The following is a 25381-nucleotide window of genomic DNA, read 5'->3' as shown; positions in this document are numbered from 1 at the left end:
ATTTCATTATAAAGCTAAATTAATCGTGAAAATGCCGTCAGAAATATGACGGAAGATGTAAATCGATGTCCGTCGATTTATGTTTATGATTTCAGAAAATGTACTCATCTCTTATTTTCCACTATGCAACTATTCCCAAATGTATTTATTTATTAAGCCAACAATACAATTGCCACAAGTATGATGGCTGTATTTCTGTATTTCATGGCTGATATAGCCTATCTGTCCAGTCAAGAATTTGACACGATAAAAATTACATCTCCATTAGCAACACCACCTAACAACACAGCCTAGTGACTCGACACACGCGCTATTTGAGGCGCGACAAAACTTAGCACAAATCACCAAAGTTCACAACTGAAAGATGACCTTAACTTTGATGCTGTGCCAAAAGTGCTACAATTAGAATAGTTTGTCCTACATAATTAGCTTTCTATTTTAGCTACAAAGCGTCTGCGTCAGTGTAGACAAGCCTCACATAGTTGTGTCGTCACTCATCCTGAAAGGCGTAGTAAAAGTGTGTCTAGATCTGATTAGTGTCGTTCCTCGACAGGAGGCAGGCTTCCCTGTGATGTCTGAATTCTGCAAATACATTTAGGAAAAGACTTGGCTGACAAACATCGAGAGGTGAATCAAGGTCTTCAACGCATTGTGATTTAAATTCGTCCACTGAACTATAAGCCAGATCTCGTGAGTGGAGTAGACTTACATGGGGTGAGTGGGCTTTCTGCACACACAGCCAGAGACGGTCATAATATTTGTTGCGGGTTGATTTCTCCCCAACCCTTACTAGCGCGCATCCCTTTAACTGAAGCGCATGCCCCGTGCGAAGCTAGTCTGACGTCGGCTCAAGCTGTTCGTGGCTACTATCTGCAGTGTATGGTCAAAGAGAGTTTCACGGGTTTGGGGTGTTAAATGTGAGCGAACGCTCAGCGCGGCTTAAACATAAACCTCGAACACGGGGTTTAAGAGTAATATTATTGGCACTCCAGTCACGGAGGCAATTCGATCGCACTTTGTCCTGCTGAAAGTTAATGGTTAAATTCGTGGATTGTAAAACGGTTCCAAGGTAAGTCGAGTTCAGACGTTTTTTCAGTTTGGGAAAAGCAGCCGAAAATAGCTGCTGCTTGCCTTCCTAGCACACGTCTCTTTTTCTGCATTTTCTCCATATTCCTCTCACGAGTCATTATGCAATTTGTTGTAGACATAATTAGTTAAACGATACTGTTTTGCAGTGTTTCTCTTTGATAAATTCGCGTGAATAAAAGTACTGGTGAACGAAATGAAAACACCAACATCCAAACAGTTTTGCTTGCTGGCTACTGTAGTACAGCTACTTGAGATGGCCGACACTGGAAGGTGACTAGCTCGCTCACTCTCAGAATTTTGGGGAAACACGCGTGGTGCCCAGTCCCATTTCATTTGACTGTTTTAAATTGTGATAATTTAATATTACAATGCCATTTAAACGTTAGCATCTGCAACAATCAAGCTGGTATTGTTAAAGATGGTTAATATAACGAGATAGTAGCTAGCTATCATGGGTATTTTAAGCAACTGTAGGCAATTATAATGGTTATCATTTGGATTTAGTGCGTTGATTTTGTGATAAAACTTGCTAATCACACGATAATAGAAATAATCTGCGTCCAGAATACATCTACATACGGTGTCAGTTTCTATAAATGTATTAGTGAAATGTTGGCAAGCACAAAGTAAATTAGGTCCTGTGCCTTGTAATCAGTCTTAATTGCAAACTGCAGCAAGGAGGTTGTTAAAATTTGAAACAGTCTTTGTAGGTAGCTAAGCAAGTTAATACAATTACGTTATGCGCGTTTGTCTATTTTGTATGATTATGTTCATCTACAGTTGGCAGAACTGGTGGCTGTGTCCAAGCATGCGGTGCGAACATTTTATTTGTGGCGACACAATCGCCTTGAATTGCTGTTGATAACATTTACTTTGTGATATAAATTAGAATGTGGCTTTCAAATTCCATGTGGGTAGTAGGCTACAGGTCACAAAACTGTAAAGTGTGGCGTTTAGTGTGCTAGAGCGAATATTATTATTTTTTCCTGCAGAACTGCAGGCTTGCCAATAAATGCAGTTCCTGCAGAAAATCTTTAGAAATTTAGCCCTGAGGAGGGGCGGTGGGTGAGCGAAATCACGACATTTGTCTTTTGTTTTTAAAAGGCTGCTATCTACCTTGACATGAATAAAATGAATGTGAATAGCCGTTCTTTCCTCGTTAAAGTCACAAGACTGCTCAGGGTCATGTTGTGAATAGAGGCTGTGATTGCCCGACGTGTTCGTTGTCCATGACCGCGTAGCTACCCTTCGCGAGGACACTGCCGTCAGTGATTGATCTATAATGATACAAATATGTGCGACTACTTTAACCTTTGTAGCTTATTTTTTACTGTAGGCTAGAATGGTGGAAAATAGCAGACTTTAGTAAAATATTTTGAGGGTTTGGTTCATTTTACCTGACGTATCAGGAAAAAGGTGGTAGTTTAGATCAAGCAAAAACAAGGTTTGAAACCTTGTACATTGTTCTGCTGTCACATAACTCTGTAATCGTTTATTGACAGGTGGTGTTATAGCTGGGCTTTTTTCATGGGGCCAATTATAAAATATAAGCAGCGCCAGAATATCTGATCTTGTCTCATCCACATCTCGGTTTGGTACGAATAATGGAATAATGGACCGGTCTGCCCACTTCAATGCCTATATTATCCTTTTTGAAAAGAAGAAAATGCCATAACTATCAATTTCCCCCCACAGACGCACACAAAATGCAGTATTTATCTGTTTCCCATGGGATGAAATGGGGATGACCAAATATAATAACTGAATAGTTGTCCTCCCTCATTACAGGAATAACTGAGATTTAGCACCCCCCCCCCCCCCCATTAGTGGCTATGACAAAATGTCATGTATCCTTATAAATGTCAGGAATTTGCCTATTTCTTGAGCTTGCTGTACAGGTCAGTGGGAAGTGTGAGAAACACTATCTAACAAGACACTGGCAGTTCTGTCCGGGGAACAAAGATTGTCAGCTTTTGTCGGATTTGGCAAGTAGAGACTGGTGTGTGTCTCTGCTCGCAGTTCCAGTTCCAGTCCCCAGTGATGCACCCCCTCATAAAACAGCAGACCTAAGGGAAAATTACAGAGTCAGGTGTATGTGGTGGTTGGGTTAATGGAGTAAAGAGTCACACTTTTCTAAAGTAACCTTTCCTATTAAGCTGAAATTCCGGTGATAAGTTAAGCAGATTCACCCTTTTCCTTACTAAGCAGGATGCTGTACACTGCGAGCTTGCCTTTCACTTTTTGGAATTATTCAACAACAAGCCTTGTTTAAATGTGTCTTTTGGTCTCAGACAGTCAGTGGGAGCAGCTAACGTGATGGTTGGTTGTTTCGCATTTGCTGTGTTGCTACCTGTGCACGGTTGCCCAGGAGATGGGTGTAAATATGTGTGTTTGCACATGCTTCAGTGCTCAGGATTGCACGGCGGGAGAAAGCTGACATGAATTCCTTTTAGGTGATCTAATTAATCTGATTAGTTTCCCTTCTGCTATGTTGTGATTAGCCAGCCCGGGTGCCCGCCGGATAAAAATACATTAGCCAGACAGACTAATGCATCTTCAGTGCCCAACTTCAGCTCGGTACCAGACTGCCAGTGTTGTTACAGTGACTCACTTTCAGAAGCTGCTTCAGTCTTTGCCCGATTGCTGCATCTTCTCACAGTACAAAGGCCAAGAATTTGAACATGCGCGCGTTCTGTGATTTTCACGCCTTGTTTTCTGGCAACCCTCCGACTGCCAGACAATCGGTCATACCTCCTGAGCTATGTCGCCCCATAGCGACATAGCTCCTATGTCGCCCCTATGTCGCCCCTATGTCTGTAATGGCAATGGCAATGGCAGTGTAGGGCTCGCGGTCACTTAGTATGCCGGTGCAGGAAACGATAACATAACAGCCAGCTGCAGAGGGCTCTGGCCAGCTCCTGAGGGGCGTGTGTCGAAGCAGGCATCGGTTCCTCTGGCGCAGAGCTCGTTGACACCGAGTAATGCCTCTGAAACTGTTAGCGTGCCGCTGTAGCCGCGGGACTGAAGACCTACGCACGCTTGCTGCCGTGGTCTGTTTTTACAGAACCTGAGACTGAGATGGGTGATTACGCTGCGTGCGCTTGAGACGGGAAGCGTGCTATTACACCTTGTGTTGTTTTTGTCCCCGTTGTGGAATGGCCGAGAAAGGGATTATGTCAATAAACGTCGTTGGTAGGAGATCTTCACGATAGATTTGACCATGAAATGTGCAGCCACTACATAGGGTCCCTCTATTTTAATCCAAGCAGTCTTGGAGCGTTGGTTAATGAAAAGACATGTTTGTTAAACCAAAAGCCAAACTGAAGGATTATTGCATGGCCGATGACTGTTTAAGAAAGCCAGCGGTTCGTAGTACAATGCAGTGTGTGGTGCTTTTCATGAGCTGCAGTCCACGTGTGCTTTCTAATGGCAGAGAGCTGGGTTGCATGTGCATCTTGGGGTCAGCATGGTGGTTAGATTTTAGGTTTTCTCACTGGGGTGGGGTGAGGCGGCGGGGTAGTTCCCTCACTATCTGCGTTGTGAAAACAACTTGAGGAACCCCGCATCTACTCTGCAGTCAATTATTAATACAAGTGTTTGGTGTCTTGTTTTTTTTCCTCCTTGTCTTTCCCTCCAGTTGAAGGAGGATAAACAGTACTTTTTGTTAAAAAGTGAAAAAAGGGGCATTTGAGGTTTTTGGTAGCAGGTTAAAGCTGGTGTCCATTTTGTATGTTGTAGGAATTTCAATGGTAACTGTTGGTTGAGGTGAATTACTGTCAAGGACATAGGCTAAGTGGAGTTTTTTTGAAAGGGAGTATATGCAGTGCAATTCATTAAATTTGATTTAGTTATTTACAATTTTTTCAGGGCTTGGCACAAGTGAAGTAAGTCATTTTAACTGGTCTTTGATAATATTTGCAGGTGTGACTAAAAGTGTCTCTCTGTTGAGATTACCATGGTAGTGGGTAGACTGTTTTAGCCTGAGGGGACTGTGAGCAAGCTGTAGCAGGTCTCCCCTTAGGGTCATGATGTTCCCCCACCTCCTAATCTTCAGCAGATAACCGCCTGATACACACACACACATACACACACCTGCACGTGCACACACCGATTCTCTCACTTTCTGCCTCCCCTTTTATATTTTACCCACTAACACTCACTTTTGCACACTCTGAGACAGACACACTCACACGCACATGCACACACACACACTCACATGCACACACACATGCACACATGCACATACCCGTGCATATTTATACGTGCACACAGATTTTCTCTCTCTCACACTCTCCTTCATCACAAACACACACACACTCTCTCATACATACACACAGTCTCTCACTTTCCCTGTCTCTCTCTCATACATTCACTCTCTCTTTCTGTCTCTCACGCTGTCGCACACTCCCTCACTCTCCCTCACACAGACACACAGTATAAATGAGCACACTGGATCTCTCTCTCTCTCCCCCTCCCTCCCGTTTCCCTCCCTCTGTCTCTCCCTCTCCCCCATTTCCCTCCCTCCCTCTCCCTCCCTCTCTCTCTCACACACACACACACACACACATGCACACACACAGAGCTAATTGAGCGGCCTTGTCATTGAGGCCCTGTGATTTATACAGTGGGAAAGCAGGCTGGAGTGACTGCAGGGGTATTCCCAGGTGGGAGGTGGCTCTCTGGTTCCCACCACCTCCACGGCCCCCGGCCGGCTGCAGTGTGGCCCGACCACAGGCAGCCTGCCCTGGGCACTCGCCCCTTCATCCACAGCCTCTCCCTCCATTATTACCATCCAGCCAGCTCTGGTCTGTCATCTCCTAAAGCTTCTGAAGGGAAAGAATACTCGCACAGTTTTTAACCAAAATGAATCCTCCGTAATACCCTAATAGTCTATTATAGTAATGGTCTTTTTGATGTCATTTTAGTTTTTCTTTCCCTCATGAAAGAGACATAAGAAAGAAAAAAGACTGATAACAAAATCCACAAAAGCTTCACATCCAGAACGGTGTTGTGAACAAACTCAAAACGCCTCTTTAGAATCGGAGACCGCTCTCCCTCTCTCTCTCTCTCTCTCTCTCTCTTTCTCCCTCTCTCTCCTGCTTTAAAGTGCGAGCCCCCATCTGTCGGCTCAGCTGTCGCCTCCCCCTGTTCCCACATGTGGTCAGATAAAGGCGTATTGGGGATGGAGGCCATGCTTGCGCTCAGTGAAGCTCTTTGAGGCTCCGCAGTGTTCCGCAGGGGAGCTGGGATATTCACTTCACATCCACTGGACTCAGAGAAGCAGTGTTTCCAAATCTTTGTATTTGTGTGTTTGTATCTGTCTCTGTCAGTATATCTGTGTGTGTGTGTGTGTTTGTTTCTTTGTGTGCGTGTGTTTGTGTGTGTGTGAGAGAGAGAGAAAGAGAGAGAGAGAGAGAGAGTCCCTGCTGCTCTCCGGACTGATGAAGGAGAACTGAAAGCCGTTGGTTGTGGCTGGCAGCCCTGACACTGGGGAGATCAGAGGAAAGAGTCCATCTCTGTCTGTTTTAAGCTCCGCCCCCTGATCGCTCTCCTCCAAACTACAAGGACACTGCCTCCTCCTTGTATGGGCTCAGCTGTCAGGGGCATTATCTGTTCAGGGCTAGCCTTTGAGCAATAGTGGTTCTGTCCTCGACCACAGAGGAGGAGGTAAACAGATTCCGTTTCACAGTTTTACCCCAAAATACAAAAACTGTGCTTGTTGTCGTGTTTCTGTGCTGCGGTATCCTCTGTCAGTTCCCACATGATCAGAATTCAGTGCCGCACTGGCACACATCCCTGCGCCATGGCCCAGTGTCTGAGCAGTGCCCCACCCGGTGGTCAAACCCGTTTCATTAAAAAAAAACAACAGAAACGTAGTTTCGTCACCCAAGCTGATGCAAATGCAGCCAGGTGAATGGCACGTTGCACGCTCCCGCATTCTCAGCTGACGCGTGTGCCGAACCCACGTATGCATTACTGGGAATTCGCCCACTGAGAACCTGTCCCTGCTTGTTGCACCCACCTCCACCGGCGGAGCGCTCTGCGCTCACGCCTCCAGGGACGGATAGTTAAAGAGGGCGAGGTCGCCGGTGCCAAAGCAGCAACCGAAAAAAAGCCGGCAACCAGCTCGTGCGATTTCCTCGTTTGGCAGATTCGCTTCCAATTCCGGAACACGCCGCACCTGCTGCCTCCTCTTCCCTCCTTCCTGGCATGGCACTGTGATGAAGTGCTACTCTGAAGGAGCGCCTTCCTCCCCCTCTCTTCTCCTCTGTTGAAAGAGTCAGATTGCCACCTGTGCCCTGCCTCTGTTGCTGTAGGAGACCTGGGGCAGTGGTATTCGGTGTTAAAGTGTAACATCACATGCGTGTGATTAGAATGTTCTTAACTGAACATTCTAATGCTGATGTAACAATCACTGCTGACAATTGAAAGCAATGGAGTTCTAGACCACTGACTTAGAATAAATGAAAAAAAAAAAAAACGTTCCATCAAGCCAAAGCTCTACCTTGTTAGCAGCAGTGTAAGTCCAGCGTGTCAGTGATTTCCTGCTTTGTGCGAGTGGTAAATAAATGAGTGTCCTGGAGGAAATGCAGCAGTCCGGTCCGGCTCTTTGGAGCTGACGGAGAGCAGGTTATCTGGGTTTACACTGAGTGCTGACTGGCCCCTTTTCTCTCCTCTTTATGAAATGAGCAGTGCGCTGCTTTCTCTCAAAGCGGAAGTCTGGCCCGCGCTGTTGAGGACAAACGTTAAAAAACGAGATGTCCTCGTCACGCACTTGACCTCTCAGAAAGCAGGTCACGGAACAGCCGCTAACCCCTAAAGAGACCCCTGACTTGTCCTACTAAAAATGCCCCTCTTAGCTAATGAAAGCTCGGGGCTACTGTGTGAAAGGTAAATGGAAGTGCGAGGCGGTGGTGATGGGGATAAGTTTTACCTCGCGGGTTGACTGCAGTTGCTTGCTTCTTAAAAGGCAAGATTTGGGACCCCTTTGTGTTTTCGGTTCATTGCGCTCGCCCAGTTATTCACTCTCCAGGCAGGCAGGTACTCACGGGTGAATTTGGCACAGGTGATTTAGTGTTCCCCTTGAAATGGATTTGAGGACAGAATGTTTAAGCACGGTGTTGATGATGTTGTTGGGGCTTTGGACTGGTACATAACTCTCGCTCTCGTGGGTCTGATCATATGCCCTGCTCTCTGGAGGATGAGTCACTGGTCTGGAGCCTTGTTGAGATGTTTTTTAACCTGAATACAGATGTTTGGCTCACTGGCTGGTGAAACACATTATTTGGGGAAAGCCTCCCCTCCTTGATATTCATGGAAGCAGACTCCAAAGGGAACACCAAAAAAAAAAAAAAAAAACCTCTCCAGTCCGTAGCTGACAAGTGATTGAGGACACAGTAATGCAATTTGGGCTGTATGGTTACTTCAACAATGTAGCCTAAATCTGTCTACCCAGCTTACTCGATATTTGCCCAAGGCAAGTCGATGTGCTAATGAACTGACGAAGCCATATTTATCATGATAAATGTAACCCTGTGCTGCAATGTGGCCTGTTGGGGAAAATTGCAAAGACCTTTATCTTTCTGTTTAATTGGACATACTTGGGCCTACTGAGGCCATGTGTATGTAGAGCCAGTGTATACACTACATACAAAATGGGATTAAAGTCATTTGTATCAAAATTGGATACTGTGCACTATGCGTACTATTCAATAAAGCAATTATGCAAATACCTGGTGTGCTATTATAGGGAGCTGTGTATTTGTCCATGTGTAACAGAGATGGTGCTTTACACAAGTCCATTTGGAGATGAACATGATGCTTAAGAAGATATGTAAATATGGGCTCAATAAATGAATTTATACAGTGCTGCATCAAACACGTGCGTGGGGTGGATGGGGGATTTGTGCACTGCAGAGAACAAAGGAAAGTATTGTATAAAATTTCACAGAAACTAAAGATGTTTTTATCTGCCAATGACCATACCCACGCCGTAGAGAATAATTAGTTAAATTTTCTTCGCTCCGGGTTGAAACTGAGAGAAGCTGTCACTTCTCGTGTGAAAGAAGATGATCTGTAGAGCACTGCAGTGCAGAGTTATTTGTTCTTCTTTTTTCAGGGTCATTAAACTGAATTATTTAGAATTTAGGAATGTTTTAACCTGGTCTTGTTAACTCTGAACTCACGACTGGATCTGGGAAACTGTGACTGCAGGGTGGACTCGCCCTTTGACCTGTGTCTGGGCTGTACCTGTCTGCACTAAGCATGTACCCCAGGGTGGAAAGCAGGTAACATCTCTGTCTCTCACTTACTCGCCCGACTTGCAAACGCAGGTCGTGACCTCAATTTTCCATCGAAGCCTGATGACGATTGGCACCATTTTTGGGGAAGTGCACCTGCATCAGTGAGAACCAGTGAATACACTTTCGGGTCCAGAATTGGTCACTTCTTGTGTACGCCAAAGTAGCAAGTTCCCCTTTTTTTTTTTTTTTTGCTATGCCTATTAAACCATTTAAGGTGCACGTCCTTGGGGAAGATGTGGGTATTTTACGTGCTCTGATTGGGTCTGTTTATTGTTTTTGCACTTTGCTGCAGTTCAGGCAGGGTTGCCAGTGGATCATGCTGTTTGCATGTTGTTTTGGCACAGGGAGGGATTGCCATTGGCTGGTGTGTTGTGATGGAATGTTCTAGATTTCTGGATAACCGGCTCCATGCGGTGTCCACACTGCACAGCTTCCAGGCAGCAGCATACCCAAGACCCAAAATCACCCAGCTCCACTGGAGTCAGTAACATGAAAACGAAAAGCACTACGGTCAGGACAGCTTTAAATAAACAAGGACGTTTGGAGTGTGTTCCAAGGCAACAGTTGACACGGTAACGGACATTAACTGACTGGTGTTCTTGCATTCTGTTTCTACCACAGAGGGACTGACACAGGTCAGTGGCAGTGGGACACAGCTGGAGTATCACTGCGGTTTGAACAGCCCCTGAGTGGGGAAATATGATGGCAGCGTCTGAAAAGACTGCCTCTGCCTGCATTTTCCATTTCCACACGAGCAATTTGTTGCAATGTATCATGGGTAGAGACGAGAGCCCCCCCCACCAGCTGAAGTACCACGGTAGCAGGTGCCTCGCTAACTGGCTTGTTGCTGTGGCAGAGGTTTATGCTGAATGACAGCAGGTCTCGTACAGGGATGTGTGTAGGAGGGCTCGGTTTACTGTGCTGGAGTGGCACCAGGGAGGCCCGGCTTCTGGCTCAAGAGCCTCTCAGGCGCCTCGCTTCCACAGAGACGTTTCTGCGGTTTCGCTTGGGAATTTCTCCCCAGCTAGGACATAAAATCCGACAGCGACCTCCTGAGCGGACTCACGGACGCGGTCCGAAGTCCCCTGCGACTGCGCTGCGGGCCTGAAAGCGCCAGCGATCGCAGAGGAGTCTTTGGCTTGGGAGCAGGCAGATTTTCGTTTGGGAGCCCCTCCAGCCGGAGGGTGTCGCGCTGCGCCGCGGGGGCTCCCGCTATTGGCCCGACGCGGAGGCGGGCGGGGCCAGGAAGCGAGAGCGGCTAAGGGCCGCCCCCAGGCCGCTTCCAGACGAAGCGTAAACGCGTGACTCGGCAGACGCGCCGCGGAGAGACGGCCGTTCGCTGAGAGGACTCCCTCCTGCACAGGGGTGGGAGGGCATCCGCTGGAACAGTCTCCAAGAACCTTGATCCTTCAGCAGGTCTTCACGCAGCTCCAACGGGAGGGCAACGGTGCAGTCAGTGGACCTGCTGTGTTATATGAGCCCGGTTCAGCCCAGCCCAGCCCAGCCCTGCTCAGTTCAGTTCCCTGAGCTCACAGAATCTGTCCAGCATGAGTAATTTGAAAGGACTCCCCACGGACCCAGAAGGACTAAGCTCAGGTACTTCTTGGATGAGTGGTCACCTGGGCGCACATGGTTGGTGGTCCAGTAGGGGGCAGTCCTCCTTTTGGACCAAACAGAAAGCGAGTGTCACATTGCAGTAATGCAAAGTGCTATTGGGGATTTTCTTTCATATGTCATGTAAGACCAAGGACTTTTGTTTGATTGTTTGGCCACTCTGGTCATCCATTGCTATTAATCACACATAGCTAATAGGGGTTTCCCTTGGTGCTTTGGTAATATTCCCTACCTGGTGCTCTTAATCTTATCTCATCTACTGATCCCCCACTTTAATTATTTATATTTTAATAGGTTTTTTATGAGATTTTCCCTCTTTTTGTGCAAGTTGTGAAGCGCTTGAGAAATATTGAGCTGAGCTTTACAAACATTGTATCAAGAGTTCTTCATGTCGGTGGTTTAAATTGTAGGTACATGTAAGTTAAAGGTTTTTAAGGTTTTGGCTAATTGCAGGCAGTGCAAATGGACCTGGTAGGTCATATAAACATCAGACCCTGGCAATCTGAGTAAACCTATGGCTGTCTGCTTTCCTTTCTCAAAATTTGGGCCTGGCTTGTCTCTTCAGAGGTTAGTATTTCTCATTTTGTCTAATTCATTGCATGCAATTCACTGCGAAGCAGCGCAAAAGTGATGTTTAAAATGCAAAAAGAAAAAAAAAAACATTTTCCGTATTTGTGGAACATTTTGTCTTTTTAGGGGAAAAATGCTTTTTCCTCACCACATTTATGACTGCTGTAGTTCTGAATTACTCCAATTATTCTCAAGCAAAGAGCCATTTACATGCCAGGCACTGCATTGGCCTTTGTGCTATTTAAGAGTGGGTGCATTTTAAAAACCTCCCACTGGGTGGTATTAGCCAGAACAGTGGAGCGTAATTTTATTACAAGTACACACACACAAGAAATTATAATGAAAAGTTTCACTTAATTAGAGTCCCTGTTGAACCCAGCAGAGAGTAGCACAGTGCCTTTCAGAAGAAAGCACGGACTCCCACCTCCTGCAATTAAGCCAATTCTCCAGTGATTCCAAGCATATCCTGGTATTTGCATCGTGATGCAGAAACTGCTCATGCTGTAAGAACATGACTCCAATGAGTGCAGCTAGCTACACAATAACATACACAGTCATGTGTTTGGTTTTAATAATGGCACAGTGTTGGGAAGGGATGATTACATGTTTGAGTTCTCACTCAAGTTTAATTGCATGTGGACTTACCCAGTGCTTCCCCTTGCGAGTCCAGGAGAATTGTTGTTTGACGGCATTGCTGGGCTGAATCCAGCACTCTTGTACAGACGACTGATTTGGGTAGCAGCTACACTTGTAGTGGACAGTGTGGGATGTTCATCTGAAATTTGGGGAATTTCTCTCACTGTTCTTCCGCTTCGCAAGCGGGGCGGACCGCATGCCGTTCCGATCCAAAAACCCCCGCCCTTCTGGAAACCGGACTTTTCTTCCGACGTCGTCATCCTCAGAGGACATACCCGTAGTGTATTATCCGTGATTCAGTGTAATAAATACAACAAGGTGTCTTACTCCCCTCCTCCGCCTCCCCCCCCCCCCTCCACCCCCCACACACCCCCCTCTAAGAACAGCTGCTTGTATTTGCCTCATTTGCCGGGCGCCATCTGCAGCTGCTGCCGCGGAGACCAGTGTGAGCTGAGGCCTGGTTGCTGAAGCCAGGCTCGGTTATTGTGCAGTGAGGGGGCGGGGGTCTGCTCATGTCGTTATTGGGTCTGGGCCCTCGTATTGGGGGGGAAATGGGAAATGAATACCGAATGGGTGCGTTCCACTTTTGTTCGAATACATTTAAATTTTTTTAATGGTGTTATGTGATCTGTTCTTCTAACAGGCTTCCATTTTTCATTCATGCCAGTCTGTTGAAGGCAGCGTCTAATAGCCTAATCTGTGCTGTTCAGGGCTGAAGGCTCAGGGACAATGGCCATGCTGAAAGAGTCCACAGGTCAGGGAGGCTCGAGCTTTTAGCAGAGCTCAATATCTCTCCTCTCCCTCTCTCCTTCTCTCTCTCTCTCTCTCTCTCTCTCTCTCTCCCCCCTCCCTCTCAGTCTCTCCTGCCGAGACCAGGACGTGAGATTGGCCGTAGTTTGTATTTCTCATGGAGGTTTAGTTTAACCCCAGTGTAAGAATCAGTTATGATCTCTCACCGCGGATTTCACAGTCCCATCAGACGGCGCTCTTAATTACTTCATGAGATCAGTGGTTTCGCTTAATTGCCCCGGAGGGCTGTTCGTTGGACAAGCGCCGGGTAACTGATCATCCGGGCGAATGGGCGGAGCTGCTGCAGCTCATGGGGGCGGGGCATGCGCTGTTCAGTCTACACACGGGGCAAATCGGCCGCTTCAGTTCAGTGGTTAGACTCACAGGTGTTTTTTTCCCTGTGTTGAAGCTGATGTATTGCTTATTTGCATAACCATCTCACGTTCTGTTATGCTTCAGTGCAGTTCCGCGTAGGCTAGCGTAGCTTGTAGCCTGCTTAGTATTATCAGATGTTAAAACAGGGCTGAGGTATTTAGAGTATGTCTTGTACCACAGTACAGCATGTTAACTTACTTGCCCTCTTCTTGCCGGTGTGGCAACTCCAGTTTTGCTCCTTGTACATTTGAATAAGTAAGACGTGACTGTTTGATTTGTAGGTTTGTGCACCATCGTTTAATGTATGCAGAACTAAGGGCAAAGTCTATACGAAGCAAGAAGGTATCCTATAGAAACTGGCTGAGAGTTAAGCTCACTTCTCCAAATATCTGTGTAATCACCCTAGTCAGTTTTTAATTGATTTAAATCAGACCAGTGACATTTGGGAAACGAAGTAAAAACCAATGAACAGTGGCTTTGTGATGAAGACCGGTGCTGCGTATGTTTGATTTCGCTATTGTTGACAAACAGATGACAAAAAGGTATGTCATTGTACACCCATTGCTCCGGAATGAGTTCTCCTCAAAAACAGGTTGAGGGCAATCTGAACTTCTAGAATTTGCAGGATGTTTTTAATAATTAACGTGAATAAATATTAAGCAGTTTATTCACAATTAATATGAAGTTATCAGCTGTATGGGACCGTACGGTACAAGGAACAATGACACCCGGAGTATAATGACTTGTCGTAGTGGTTGGATGTGGTTGGATTTTAACTGCCGTCCCAGTCAAAGGCCACTCGGATTCCGTAGAGCTCAACAAAGAAAGGGTGGCCCAGTTTGCAACGCAGTGCGTCTAACAGGAGCGCTGCCTGGTAAACAGTCTTATTTCTGGACTGCTGGTGGCTATTGTGAGTGTGGGCACGCAATACAGGAACTCCATTGTGGCCTTGACATACTTATGTATTGCATGTATGAAACCGTAAAAATCTTTTGCACACCAGCCGGATTTGCGGTGGCCACGTTTGTTTTCGTTTCCAGTTGAGTCACAGGCGAGGGAAACGGTCGTTTCGTGTGGAAGGCTTCGCTGACGTCACCGCATTGGCCGCAGTTACTGAACAGCTGGAGAATTCCTGTGATATTTAAGTCTGCCTAGGAACAAAAAAAAAAAATCACAAACCGGTTCACCCTTCAGGTTCACTCCTCGGGTTTCCATGAACCGCTTAGTGGTGGATTCTCTGTTCTCTGTTACTTATTCTATGCATTTATCTCTCTTCTCTGGCGCTCTGAGACATCTCTTGGGTGATGGATAAAGTGCTGGATCGATACAAATGACTGTTGAGCTCGGATGGCTTTTGGTGTTGGAGGTGCTGTTTTTCTGGCCCGGAGTGCAGTGGCCCCTGGGTGAGGCTGTCTGTAATGTGATCAGTGGCCCCAGGTGTACCAGTACCGGGCCCCTGGCCCCTGGCCCCTGGCCCCTGCCTGTGTTCTCCTCTGTGGCACGCACTCTCTGCAATGCAGCAGGGCTCCTGTGTCAGGAGTGGAGTTTCGGCCCCAGAAGTGCTGCTGGAGTGCAGTGTGTGTGTGCTTGTTTGTGTGTGTGTGTGCGTGCGTGCGTGCGTGTGAGATCGTGTGTGTGTGTCTGTGAGTTTATGCACATTCCTCTGTGCATATATTTTCTTTGTGTTGTTAACTCAGAGTTCTGCAGTCTTTACATGGCTCAGCCAGTCTGGACCCTCCCCTCCCCTGCTCCGCTCCACTCCACTCCGCAGCTGTGTGAAGGCAGATGGGTCTGCTGGGCCCAAGGTCATGGAGAAACCTTGGAGGGAGGAAACTCTGAAAAAAAACAGAGCAAGGAGGAGAGTAGGATGGATGACAGAAAATAAAGAGCAGTTTTTAAATTTAGAGGAAGAGTATGAGAAGATTGCTGCAGTTACATGGAATGTTACAAAATGAGGAGAGTTTTCACTGAAATGTGGCTCTTTTGACGTAGCCTATTAATGTAAGTTTTAAGCAGTTTTGACATTTGACATAGCAGTTTCATTGTACTTGTGGGGAAGGTGGGATATCCCCAAAAACATTTATGATAAATTCTTATCACTGGAAATTCAGCTTACTCAGACACTGTGTTTTTGGCAAACTGATTCGTACAGATTAGAAACTGACCTATTAAACGAGAGCGCAAACTTCCCCTTGAGCATTACAGTGTCTAACTTCCTGCTCTCGGTGTCACGCTGGTATTTCTTGGCAGAAACTCACTCGCTCACTGTCGACCGCGCGTGACGCTGTGAACGGACGGGATTTCTAACAGGGGTCGAGAGGTGAAGGTAAATTCCATTTTCGCTGGAAGAGGGCAGGACTAGTAAACGCACATGCTCCCGCCTCGCAAATTCGCCGAGCTGCACACTCTGCTGTTTGAGGAGCACTTTGACCCTGCACGACCGGCAGACTGCCGTGAGACTAAGCAAACTCGCTTCTGCTCTTGAAGACGCGAGAAGTGCGTTTCGAGACCGAGAGTAGTTTTAGGAGGAAAAGGAGCGTCTCTCTGTCTTTAAAAAACATCGTCTGTTGCAGCTGTCGGTGATATGAGAGACACGCACTGGTAAGAGGTGTTTTGTTGTGCTGTTCTGAAATAATGTTAGCTGTGATGCTCTGTATTGGGCCAGCTGAATGGGTAGTTTGGGGAGGCAGTGCCTTGTCTTTGTGCCAGTGTACCTGGATAGGATGTTGAATATGAACAAACTACTGCTCTGTGTGTCCATGGTCTTATAGCCTATAACGTCGTCCGCACCGCCGTTTCCATTCTGACCGGCTGAGAACTGTCTTGCTTCCTTTATACTTGGTTACATTGGCTGATAAATGGACTAGAAGTACATTATATTTGGCGCATAATAAATAACAGTAGCCTACATTATTTAATTTTACTGTTGTCAAAATTACATGTTTGTGAAGTGTTATTTACGATATGTAGGCTATGTTTTAATAGGTCAATAAATAGTGATTTGATGCGTTTAAGTTGGGGGCGGGGAGCATATACGTATGGCAATATCTTATGACAAAAAATGTAAGAACTTCATTATTCTAAACTTTGGAATACTGGATCCATTGTCACACTTTTGTTGGTACCGTAGGTTTCCACACAGCAAAGGCGCATACTGTATGTACTTCGTGCTGTCACTCGGTAAATGTGTATGAAACTCCCCCGACACCGTCCGTATGCGGGGTTCAGTTCCTCTCCGTTTCGGTAAACCTGCTGAGTGTGATACGAAATGCTTATTCAGCTGTGTGTGAAGAGGTTTCCCCCCGAGGTTGTATTTTGAACCTCCGCGTTTCCTGTCATCTGTGTCCGGTGCGCTTGCCTGGTGAGCACTGAGGTTATGGCTGCGTCAAAACCGCCGTTGGTTTTTTATCGCGAATTATTACTGTCAGCGTTTTCACTGCAGCAAAATTATTTTTGCTTTCTCTTCGGGAGTGACTGTCTAACAGGAGTGTGTTCTGTCCTAAGAGGTGAGAGACTAGGCGAGCGGTTATATTTAATCCCTTTACGCAGCACTCAGTGGACGCAGAAATGAATGAAAAATGGTGCAGGAGACCTTGCTTAAGTGTCATTCACAGAGGAAAAGAACAGAGCCAGTTGCTGTTTGGGCGAACAAAGGTCTTCATTTGTAATGTCAGATTGCGTTATCTTCCTTCTGTGGAACGTGTGACATTTATCACCAAGACCTATAAGTGGGATGTGACTTTTGTTCTAATAGCCTTGTTACTGTGTTTAACTTTGATGTGACAGTACTGTTATTAGCTTGTGAAAAGATTTAGTGTTGCAGCTACATTTTCCAGATTAACTGTATTAGCCCTGCTCAGCTTTATTGGGTGTACTCTTCCTGATCTAAAAGTTTTCTTGTTCACGGTTGATTTTAGTGTCACTTGTGCAAATGTATGCATTTCTTGGTGTCTGTTGGTTGTTTTTTAACCTGGGCTTCATGGAAACATCAGAGGAGAATGTGCTCCTTGAACTGTGCTACTGTGACTAGGCAGATTTTTCTTATTGAAAAAAGAAAAGCCGCAGATTGCAAGCTTGCATGCCTTTGAAGAGAATGCAATGAAATAATTAGCTCTGGTCTCTGGGAATGTTGTATGTGTATGTGTGTGCGTGCACAGAAGTTTGTGTGTGTTTGTGGTGTTTGTTTATTTGTGTGTGTGTGTGTGTGTGTGTGTGTGCACGAGTTTGTTTGTGTCAATATCTTAAGACTGTGGTTTACACCGCCTTCTGTGAATACCATTCTAATTTCCCTGCCTGTTTGTTTTCAAAGGTGACTTTGTTGTCAGCTTATCATTTGAATATTTGTTTCCTGTTTCCTTTGCACTGATACCCCAAAGGCAAATCAAAAAGAAATCCCTGTCCATTACCTGCAGGTCAATAGAAATGGCTGTGCATGGAAGTGCATTCGTTTGGCCATCATGCTGAGAAGAAGTTTCCATCTACCCCTGTCCTGAAGTACAGCTGTTTGGGGAAGAAGGGATTCAGTCCAGTCTTTTGAATTTATGGATACGGCCTACCCCTGTACACCACGACATCACCCTCACAGCTTCCGTGTGAAGTTTAAGTGCATTTTGTGCCTCCTGATTTGATCTCATTTGGACGGTCCTGTAATGGTCTTGCTCTGGCCATAACCTGAAAGCACGTCGCCAGTTGCAGTGTACAGTGCATTGGTTAGTTAGCAGAGTACTGTGCTTCGGTTAGTAACCATGTTTTGGTTAGCAGCGTACTGTGCTTTGGTTAGTTTACTGTGTACCTTATTTCAGTTTAGTTAGCTGTGTATACCGGGCGTAGTTAGTGGTGTGCCATGGTTTGGTTAATTGGCTGTGTGCCATACTTCTGCTAGTTAGCGGTAGCAGTGTACCGTGTGTCAGTTAGTTAGCGGTAGATACTGTGTGCCTGGGAGCGGTTTAATATAACAAATCCCAACCGTGACCGCAAAGCCAGAGGGGCTGAACTGTTTTGGCTCAGACCTAGCCTACATTACGTCTTGTTTACTGAAAAGGCAGGAGGTGGGGAATTTAAGGGATATAATTGAGGGTTTGTGTTTCAGACTGATTATTATGGGATTTGAGGGGCATGCTTTAAACTGTTTGTATCCACATTCATTTACCAAGTAAATGTCTACCTATGCTGTCTTGTTTTAATATTTCTGTGGTTCACTTGGTAAATGGACTGCATTTATATAGCGCTTTTATCCAAAGCGCTTTACAATTGATGCCTCATTGCAGAGCATTTGGGCTTAGGGTTAGTGTCTGCTCAAGGACACTACATGCCAGGGGTTTGAACCGGCAACCCTCCGATTGCCAGACAATCGGTCTTACCTCCTGAGCTATGTCGCCCCTTGTCTTCCTTTTGCTTTTTTTGGTTTGCACATATTCACTTCTAATTTCCTTTCAGCGTGAGATGGCTTAAATAGTGAAATATTACTATTACTAATATTATTATTATTATTAGTAGGAATAGTATCTGTATTATTGTTATTATAATGAACTATAAACATCATATTTTTGTTTAATCGCTGTGACAACTTGACCAATGCATAGTTAGATAAAATCGTATGTCGTAAGTCTGCCTTGGCTTCCTGGGAGCAACGTCCCGAACACCAGCCCGTCTATGTCTGAAAGAGAAGACTGGCCACACTGGAGTCTGAGGACACAGACCTCAGGGGAAACAGAGGAAATTGGCAGGATTCTGCTCCCGCTTGCCGTTAAATTAAAGAATCTTGCTCAAAGCAGCTTTCTCTGTGTAAAGGGCAGCTGGGCTGTTACATGGTTGGGTAGACATTACAATCCCAGACACTGTAATCCCAGTTATCTGAATTGAAAGTAGCCTGTAAATGAAATTTCCGCAAATTAATGAACATTCCTGACTTAATGAACCGTCTAATGCCTCGGTATGTCTATGCTACTGTGTGACGTCATTGTTGTTTGAATGTTTCTCGGCTGATGCTATACTATAACACTGTTTACTGCTCTGCTGTCACTCACATCTAATACTGTAACATGCAGGTTTGGCCAGTGCTATACTCTACCTGATTGTTGTGCGACACCGCCACTGTCGTAGTAGATGTTGAACTAATTATTATGTCATTGTACTTGATTGATGGCTTGCTCTGTTATGTCTAGCGCTTCTCTGTACGTAATTTGTTGAAAGACGAGTCTCTTGGAGAGCTGAAGGAAGGTGGACGTCAAAGTCTGACTCTTTCCCCCGGTGTCTCTTCACCCTTCGCAGGTGGCGACAGACAAGGTTGCAGGCAAGCTGAGTTCGACTCTCTCATGGGTGAAGAACTCGGTGTCTCAGACCGTCAGTCAGATGGCTAGCCAGGTGGCCCCGCCCTCCACGCTCCACACCCCCTCCACCTCCACCTCCACCAGCCTCTCCACGCCCCTGTCGCCCTCCTCGCCCTCCACGCCCTCCCAGCTCAGCCCCGATGAGATGGAGCTGCTCGCCCGGTTGGAGGAGCAGAACAGGTGAGGGGCGGATACACAGTCGCCGTCACAATGAGGTCACGCGGCCCAAGTTAATTTCCGACACTTTTCATTGGCTGAAAACCGTAACAGGAAGTACTGATAATGTACATTGCCTTTTTCCTAAGTCCCATGTCAGATTCAAAATGTGAAAGCACCTAGCCAATGCGGTGGAGCTGTTTCTAAACTGAAAACACGACCCCACTCCAGCTGCCAGAATGAATGTGTTCTCCTCGTCTTATTGGCTGGCTGAATTTGCGTAAGCAACTGAAAATGCGGCCGCAACAGACTCGAGTACTGCTGTGGTTGGTTCCATGGAATTTGCTGATTCAGAATCTGACAATTTATATGCAACCCTGATCTTACTGATATTTCAAATAACAGGCCGTTTCAACTCATTTAAATGCATTCGGATCATTTTCATGCAGATTGGTCTTGTTATTTAGCTGATCACAGCTATGCCTTGCACTAAATCAGTTAATTAGTGAAGTGTCAGTTATTGTATGTATTATACACCACAGAGATTAAACAGGCACAAGCCACAGCTGCCTTTCTAAGATGTAACACAGCAATGCTGTTGAGGTGTAATGGATGTTTACATAACATCATATTAAATATGAATACGGAATGTAGAGATTTCCACGTGTTTTGTGTTCACTGCAAATTCATGCAATTAGTGCTGTCCTGAGAGACAGGGTAGTAATGGGAGACTGATGCTGAAGATGGGTGGAGCTACCAAATGCAACCAATCACTGGGTTATTTGACATTTTAAAGGGTGGTGTGATTGGGTAGAACGGGCAATGAATAATGTATGACCACTCCAGCTATTTTGCAGTTCATGAAGACTCACTCCATCAGCAGTGCAGAGTAATGCTACTCATTTACTGACCTTGGAGGGGAAACGGTCATCTGCCCTAATGGAAGCCCTCAGAGGGGGTGGCCACCGCTCCTGAGGCGGGGGGGGGGGGTCAGGGGGCGGTCACTGGGGTCCCAGCTGGACCCTGCAGCCGTATCGGCAGGTCAGGCCGACGGAGCAGATGGGCTCTCGTCCTTGTAGAAGCTTTTACAGGAACAGGAGAGGGGTCGGCGCGGGCTGAGGCGGGGGGCGTGCGGGGGTGGGGTTGTAGCTGTCAGAGCTGCAGAGCATGATGGGAGGTGTGAGGTCCGCGAGGTGTGACGGCTCGCCGTCGCCTTGAGGCGAGAGGTCGCGCGGTTCTCTCTAATTGGCCGATCCTTCGCCCAGGCTCTGGTTTTAATGAGGGGACGGGACAGGACAGGTCGCCGGACAACCTCCACCGTCCCTCCGTAAGGGGCGCAGCTAACGAACCTCAGAGCTGTGGGACGGGCGCATCGCCAGGGTGCAGAGCTGCTGCGCTCGTTTACCTGCCGCTGTCTCACGTTCATCCCATTCTCCCCTCCTCCACTCCCGCGTGTTTTAATTAACCGCTGCTGACGCGCAGAGCTCTGACCGGCCGCGGCCAGTTCAGCCTCACCGCAGGTTCACCGGCTCCTCCTCTCGCGCGTCGTGTAGGAGAACCCGCCCCGGCGGCTCTCTCAGCGTCTCCACCCCTCTCTCTCTCTCTCTGTCTCCAGCAGTAATTCTTTACCTGCCTAATGTGCAGAGCCTTGGCGTCCGCTGCCTTTACGCGTTTAATGAACCAGTAGAAAGAGCCTGATGGATTGCCCTGTGCTGTTAGGCCTGTGCTGGGGCTCCTCCAAAAAGTCCTGTCGCTAATCCACTGATGCCGGGGCAGTGGTGTAATACTGTGGCCTGCTTGCCAGAGGATGACCAGAGGAATTAGTGTTTAGTGTACCGTTATTCAATCAGGGATTTGATCATGTTTTGGTCAAGTCCATTGAGAATGGCCTCTTAAATGTGGCCAAGAGGCTTCTGTTGCATCAAGATGAAAATATGCAATGATGTCATGACAGGAGTACAATTATACAGTTCACAATGAGAAATACATCCGATACCACACAGCAGACAGAGAGCATGCAGAATATGGGCTGGTCAGCGGGGTTAATGATGTCAGCCTGTAATTTGGGCCTAAAGACTGAGCCTCATCCGTTTACCTCATTTGAACTGAGGTAAACGGATGCACGGTTTGGGTCTTGGGACTGGCCGGGGTTATCTCATGACAGAGCCTCAGGTTGTAGGTATGCTTTGGGAGAACAGGAAGCCCCTGTGGCAGGCTGATGTCAGCCCCTCTTGAGGGCCTGCATGGACTTGCAGACCCAGAGGAAGCGCTACTTCATTTGCTCAGCATTGATTTTTTTTTTTTCCTGACCCCAGAGCACCGGGCACACAAAGGGAAACAAAAGGCAGGGCACACAGTCTGTTTATAGGCTGACCGTAGGCTCTGTGACCTTTGACCCCGGCTTTTATGTAGCCACGTAGGAGCACAGCTGTGCCCTTTGACTCAGCACATGTCACTTCCCCTTTGAGGTTTACAGTCCTGCTCACTTTGCCTCACTTTTTTTTCAATAAGCCATTTTACCTCCTTTTAATGTGCTATTTTTTCTCTGTCGAGTTGAACTCACTGGTCAGGAGCGAGGTTGCTGAAAAGGGAGATTTTTTTAAGTCATTGGTGTTTACTTGATTGCAATTTTGTTTCTGACTTGACTATCATTGCGAAGTGACTCTAATTCTAATCAGTTCTAATCAGATGTTGCTGCTAGGCAACCTGGAAATTGGAAGAGAGGGAAGCCGTGAAGAATGATGTCATTCAGATTCATTTAGAGCTGCACACTTGGCAGGGAACCGAGTGTGGGAAAAATCAGAGAATGTAAGAAAATAAAATGTTGGCACTCAGGGGCATTAGAAACGTTTGATCTTTTTTTGTTCTTACTCTGAATTGAGATACAAATGCAGACATGCAGGTTTGCATTTGAAGGCTATAATTTATGAATATATTTATGAAAAAGTAGTTAACACAACATGATGAACAATTCTTTCTAACAGGAGCCCTTTCTGATATGAATGAAGAGCTGCCTTTTCCGTGGTTAATTGATCTTACTCTACCCTGCTGTCTCCTTGTAGGACGGTGGGATGATGGATTGGTTGTAAAACATTCTAGAAGATTCTGCCAACAGTAGCAGAGTATAGTGTACTTCAGCCCTGGAGAACAGGAGTCATGCTTCTTGTTTATGGTTATCTTGACTTTCAGTCTGTGGTGGATTTATACCTGTTACCTTGGCCTTCTATGAAAATGACTTTATGACTGAATGGGTGGAATTGGCTCCTGCTTACCCATGGTGCCCAACCCTGATTTGAGAGGGGGGGGGGGGGTTTAGGGTTTAGATCCTACATCTCTCAGAACTCCACCCTTCTGCATGGCACTACCCCCCTGCCCACCCTTTTGTATAGGAATGGATGATATTCGTATCTGTGACATATTGATGGCTCTGTTTGTGCACAATCATATACATGCATCAGGCTGCCATTTCCTGTAACTGCTCTACCATTCCATTAGTGGAATCCCATTGGATAGCCTGGACAGCAATGTACGATATTTAACAATCATGCTGTTAGCAATCATAAATTATACATATGAATTAATTGGTCATGAATGATTCAACGTATTTTGTTCAGCAGTAAGTGTCTAAACAGTTAATCTACTGGAACAATTCCTAATAGATCTTTGTGGTACATTAGCAGTTGTACCAAACATATTTGTCTGCCTTTGTACTTTGCTTTTGATTGTGACCTAAGCTGGCCCATAAACTGTCCTCAACCACGGAACAGTTATATTTCAACTCTCTGACGCGCTACAGGTGAACTGCATGACTGAACAAAGGAATCTTACGTTCTTCAAGAAGGTTGGTTGGAGCCTGGCTCGCTCACTCACCCTCTCATTATGAACCCGGGGCCGTTTATTTCTGTGCGATGATTATGAAACGCCTCGCCTGAACTCTGACCTACATGCCGAGGCGCCAACACGCCGAAGCTGTGCCAGCTGTCGCGGTCCGTAGCCGGTGCGAGCGCCGCCGTCTGAGCTGCGTGAATACGGACGACCGTCCGTCTGTGGCCGTCGCCTGGCGACCAGTCTGACTCAAACAGAGCGCGCTCAGAGCGGCCAGAGCCGCAGCTGTGCAGCGTCTCGTCGTCAGTCCGCACCTCTAGATAAGGGCCACCTCTCTGAGGACAGGTGGGGTCACACGTGCACCTGTGTGAGGACACGCCGTGTTCTGTGTATCTGCTTGTCATAAGCTGCAGGGACACAAAAATCAGTCTTTGGTTCACACGTCATGCTTCGTCTACAGTGTGGCCGTTTATTTTGAGACAGTTGGACATTGATCCCTGTGTTCTTGGCTTCAGTGTACTTGGTGTCCTGCTTTCTGACGCCTGAAGGAAAGTACCTGAAGGTTTTTACAGTTATCAGTCCCCCCACTGTGTTCTGGGTTCAGTGACTTGTGGCGAAAGAGCCAAAATGGAGTGCACAGGTGGAGCATCAGAGGTGTCTATTGTTGTCTGCTAAACCCTTGTTCAGCAAAAGGAAATAATTGCTGCTCTTCACGCTCAACAGTTTCTCTGCGGAATGCATCAGTGTGTGCTAAAACGCTGTTCAGGCATTCTTACTGTCGTGTTTGCATTTATGCATTTCTTCTGAACAAGATGGCGACCTAATCGCATTTTCTGTTGTTGTCACCTTCCCAAAGTAACTCTTTCTTTGACTGGTGGAAATTTATGAGCAGACACATTGCCGTTTGAGATCAGGTTTTTACATATTCCTGGCTTATGTGCTGTTCATGCCTGAAATATGTGCACAGATATTTCTGGGAGACGTACAGAAGCGGGTGGCCAGGTGCTGAATTAAATCAACGGAATGCTGATTAGAGCAGTTGTGGGAGGAGCTTGGAACGCTCACAGGCTCTGTGACTGTGTGACCCCTGTCTTTGATTAACGCTCCATTAAGTGATCATTAGCAGCCATTTGTTCAGGCTTGAATAGGCAGCTCAGATGTATGGTAATGTTGTACTCTATGGTGTTTTAATGTATGCTATGTGAAATAAAGAGGATCCTTTCTTCTATAATCTGTAAAGGAAGGCTTTATTTTGGCATTGAAGGCATAGTAGCCTATTTAATGTTGATCTTACAATTAATATTAAGTGGCAAATTCACAACAAACTGCACCATGTTAGCATTGCAAACAACAAAGTAATTGGAATGGCTTATGACACGCAATGTATATCCATAGTAAGGTATATACTGAATAGTTTATTATATAAATTACCTATTGTTTATTTCCAGACTCATTTTTAACTAGCCTAGTTACTGTATTGCACATTGGGTCTGCAGCTATGACATCTATAGTCTAAATGAAGCCATCGTAACCTTATGACCCTTTTGTTCAGCATTGCTGCTTGGATGTGAACCAGGCCTTCGATCCCTTTTAGAATTCTGCCCAAGTCCAGATGATTCCAGAACTTTTGCCTGCAGCTGTGTTTGTGAATAGCAGCTCCTCGGAGATCCTTGTTAGTGGTGGACGTGTGTCATA

At 46.3% G+C, this 25381-nt stretch overlaps 1 protein-coding gene across 8 annotated transcripts in view; it reads left to right on the top strand.

Annotated features, from left to right (window-relative positions):
• The first annotated feature begins 573 nt into the window (after positions 1-573).
• Positions 574-25381, top strand: part of evi5a (ecotropic viral integration site 5a) — a 60591-nt gene continuing 35783 nt past the window's right edge. For 2 of the 8 annotated variants that reach the window (XM_064341790.1, XM_064341788.1), the window contains exons 1-2: positions 839-1069; positions 19647-19885. In XM_064341790.1, coding sequence (XP_064197860.1) covers positions 19728-19885 — 158 coding nt within the window. In that variant the 5' untranslated portion in view covers positions 839-1069; positions 19647-19727. Of the gene's footprint in view, positions 715-838; positions 1070-15599; positions 15978-16730; positions 16883-19646; positions 19886-25381 lie in introns of those variants that run through there. The other 6 variants (XM_064341792.1, XM_064341791.1, XM_064341786.1 and 3 more) reach the window with 5 other exon arrangements.

Source organism: Anguilla rostrata, chromosome 6 (genome assembly GCF_018555375.3).
Source record: "Anguilla rostrata isolate EN2019 chromosome 6, ASM1855537v3, whole genome shotgun sequence".
Lineage (NCBI taxonomy): Eukaryota > Metazoa > Chordata > Actinopteri > Anguilliformes > Anguillidae > Anguilla > Anguilla rostrata.
This window is presented reverse-complemented; position numbering and strand designations above follow the sequence as displayed.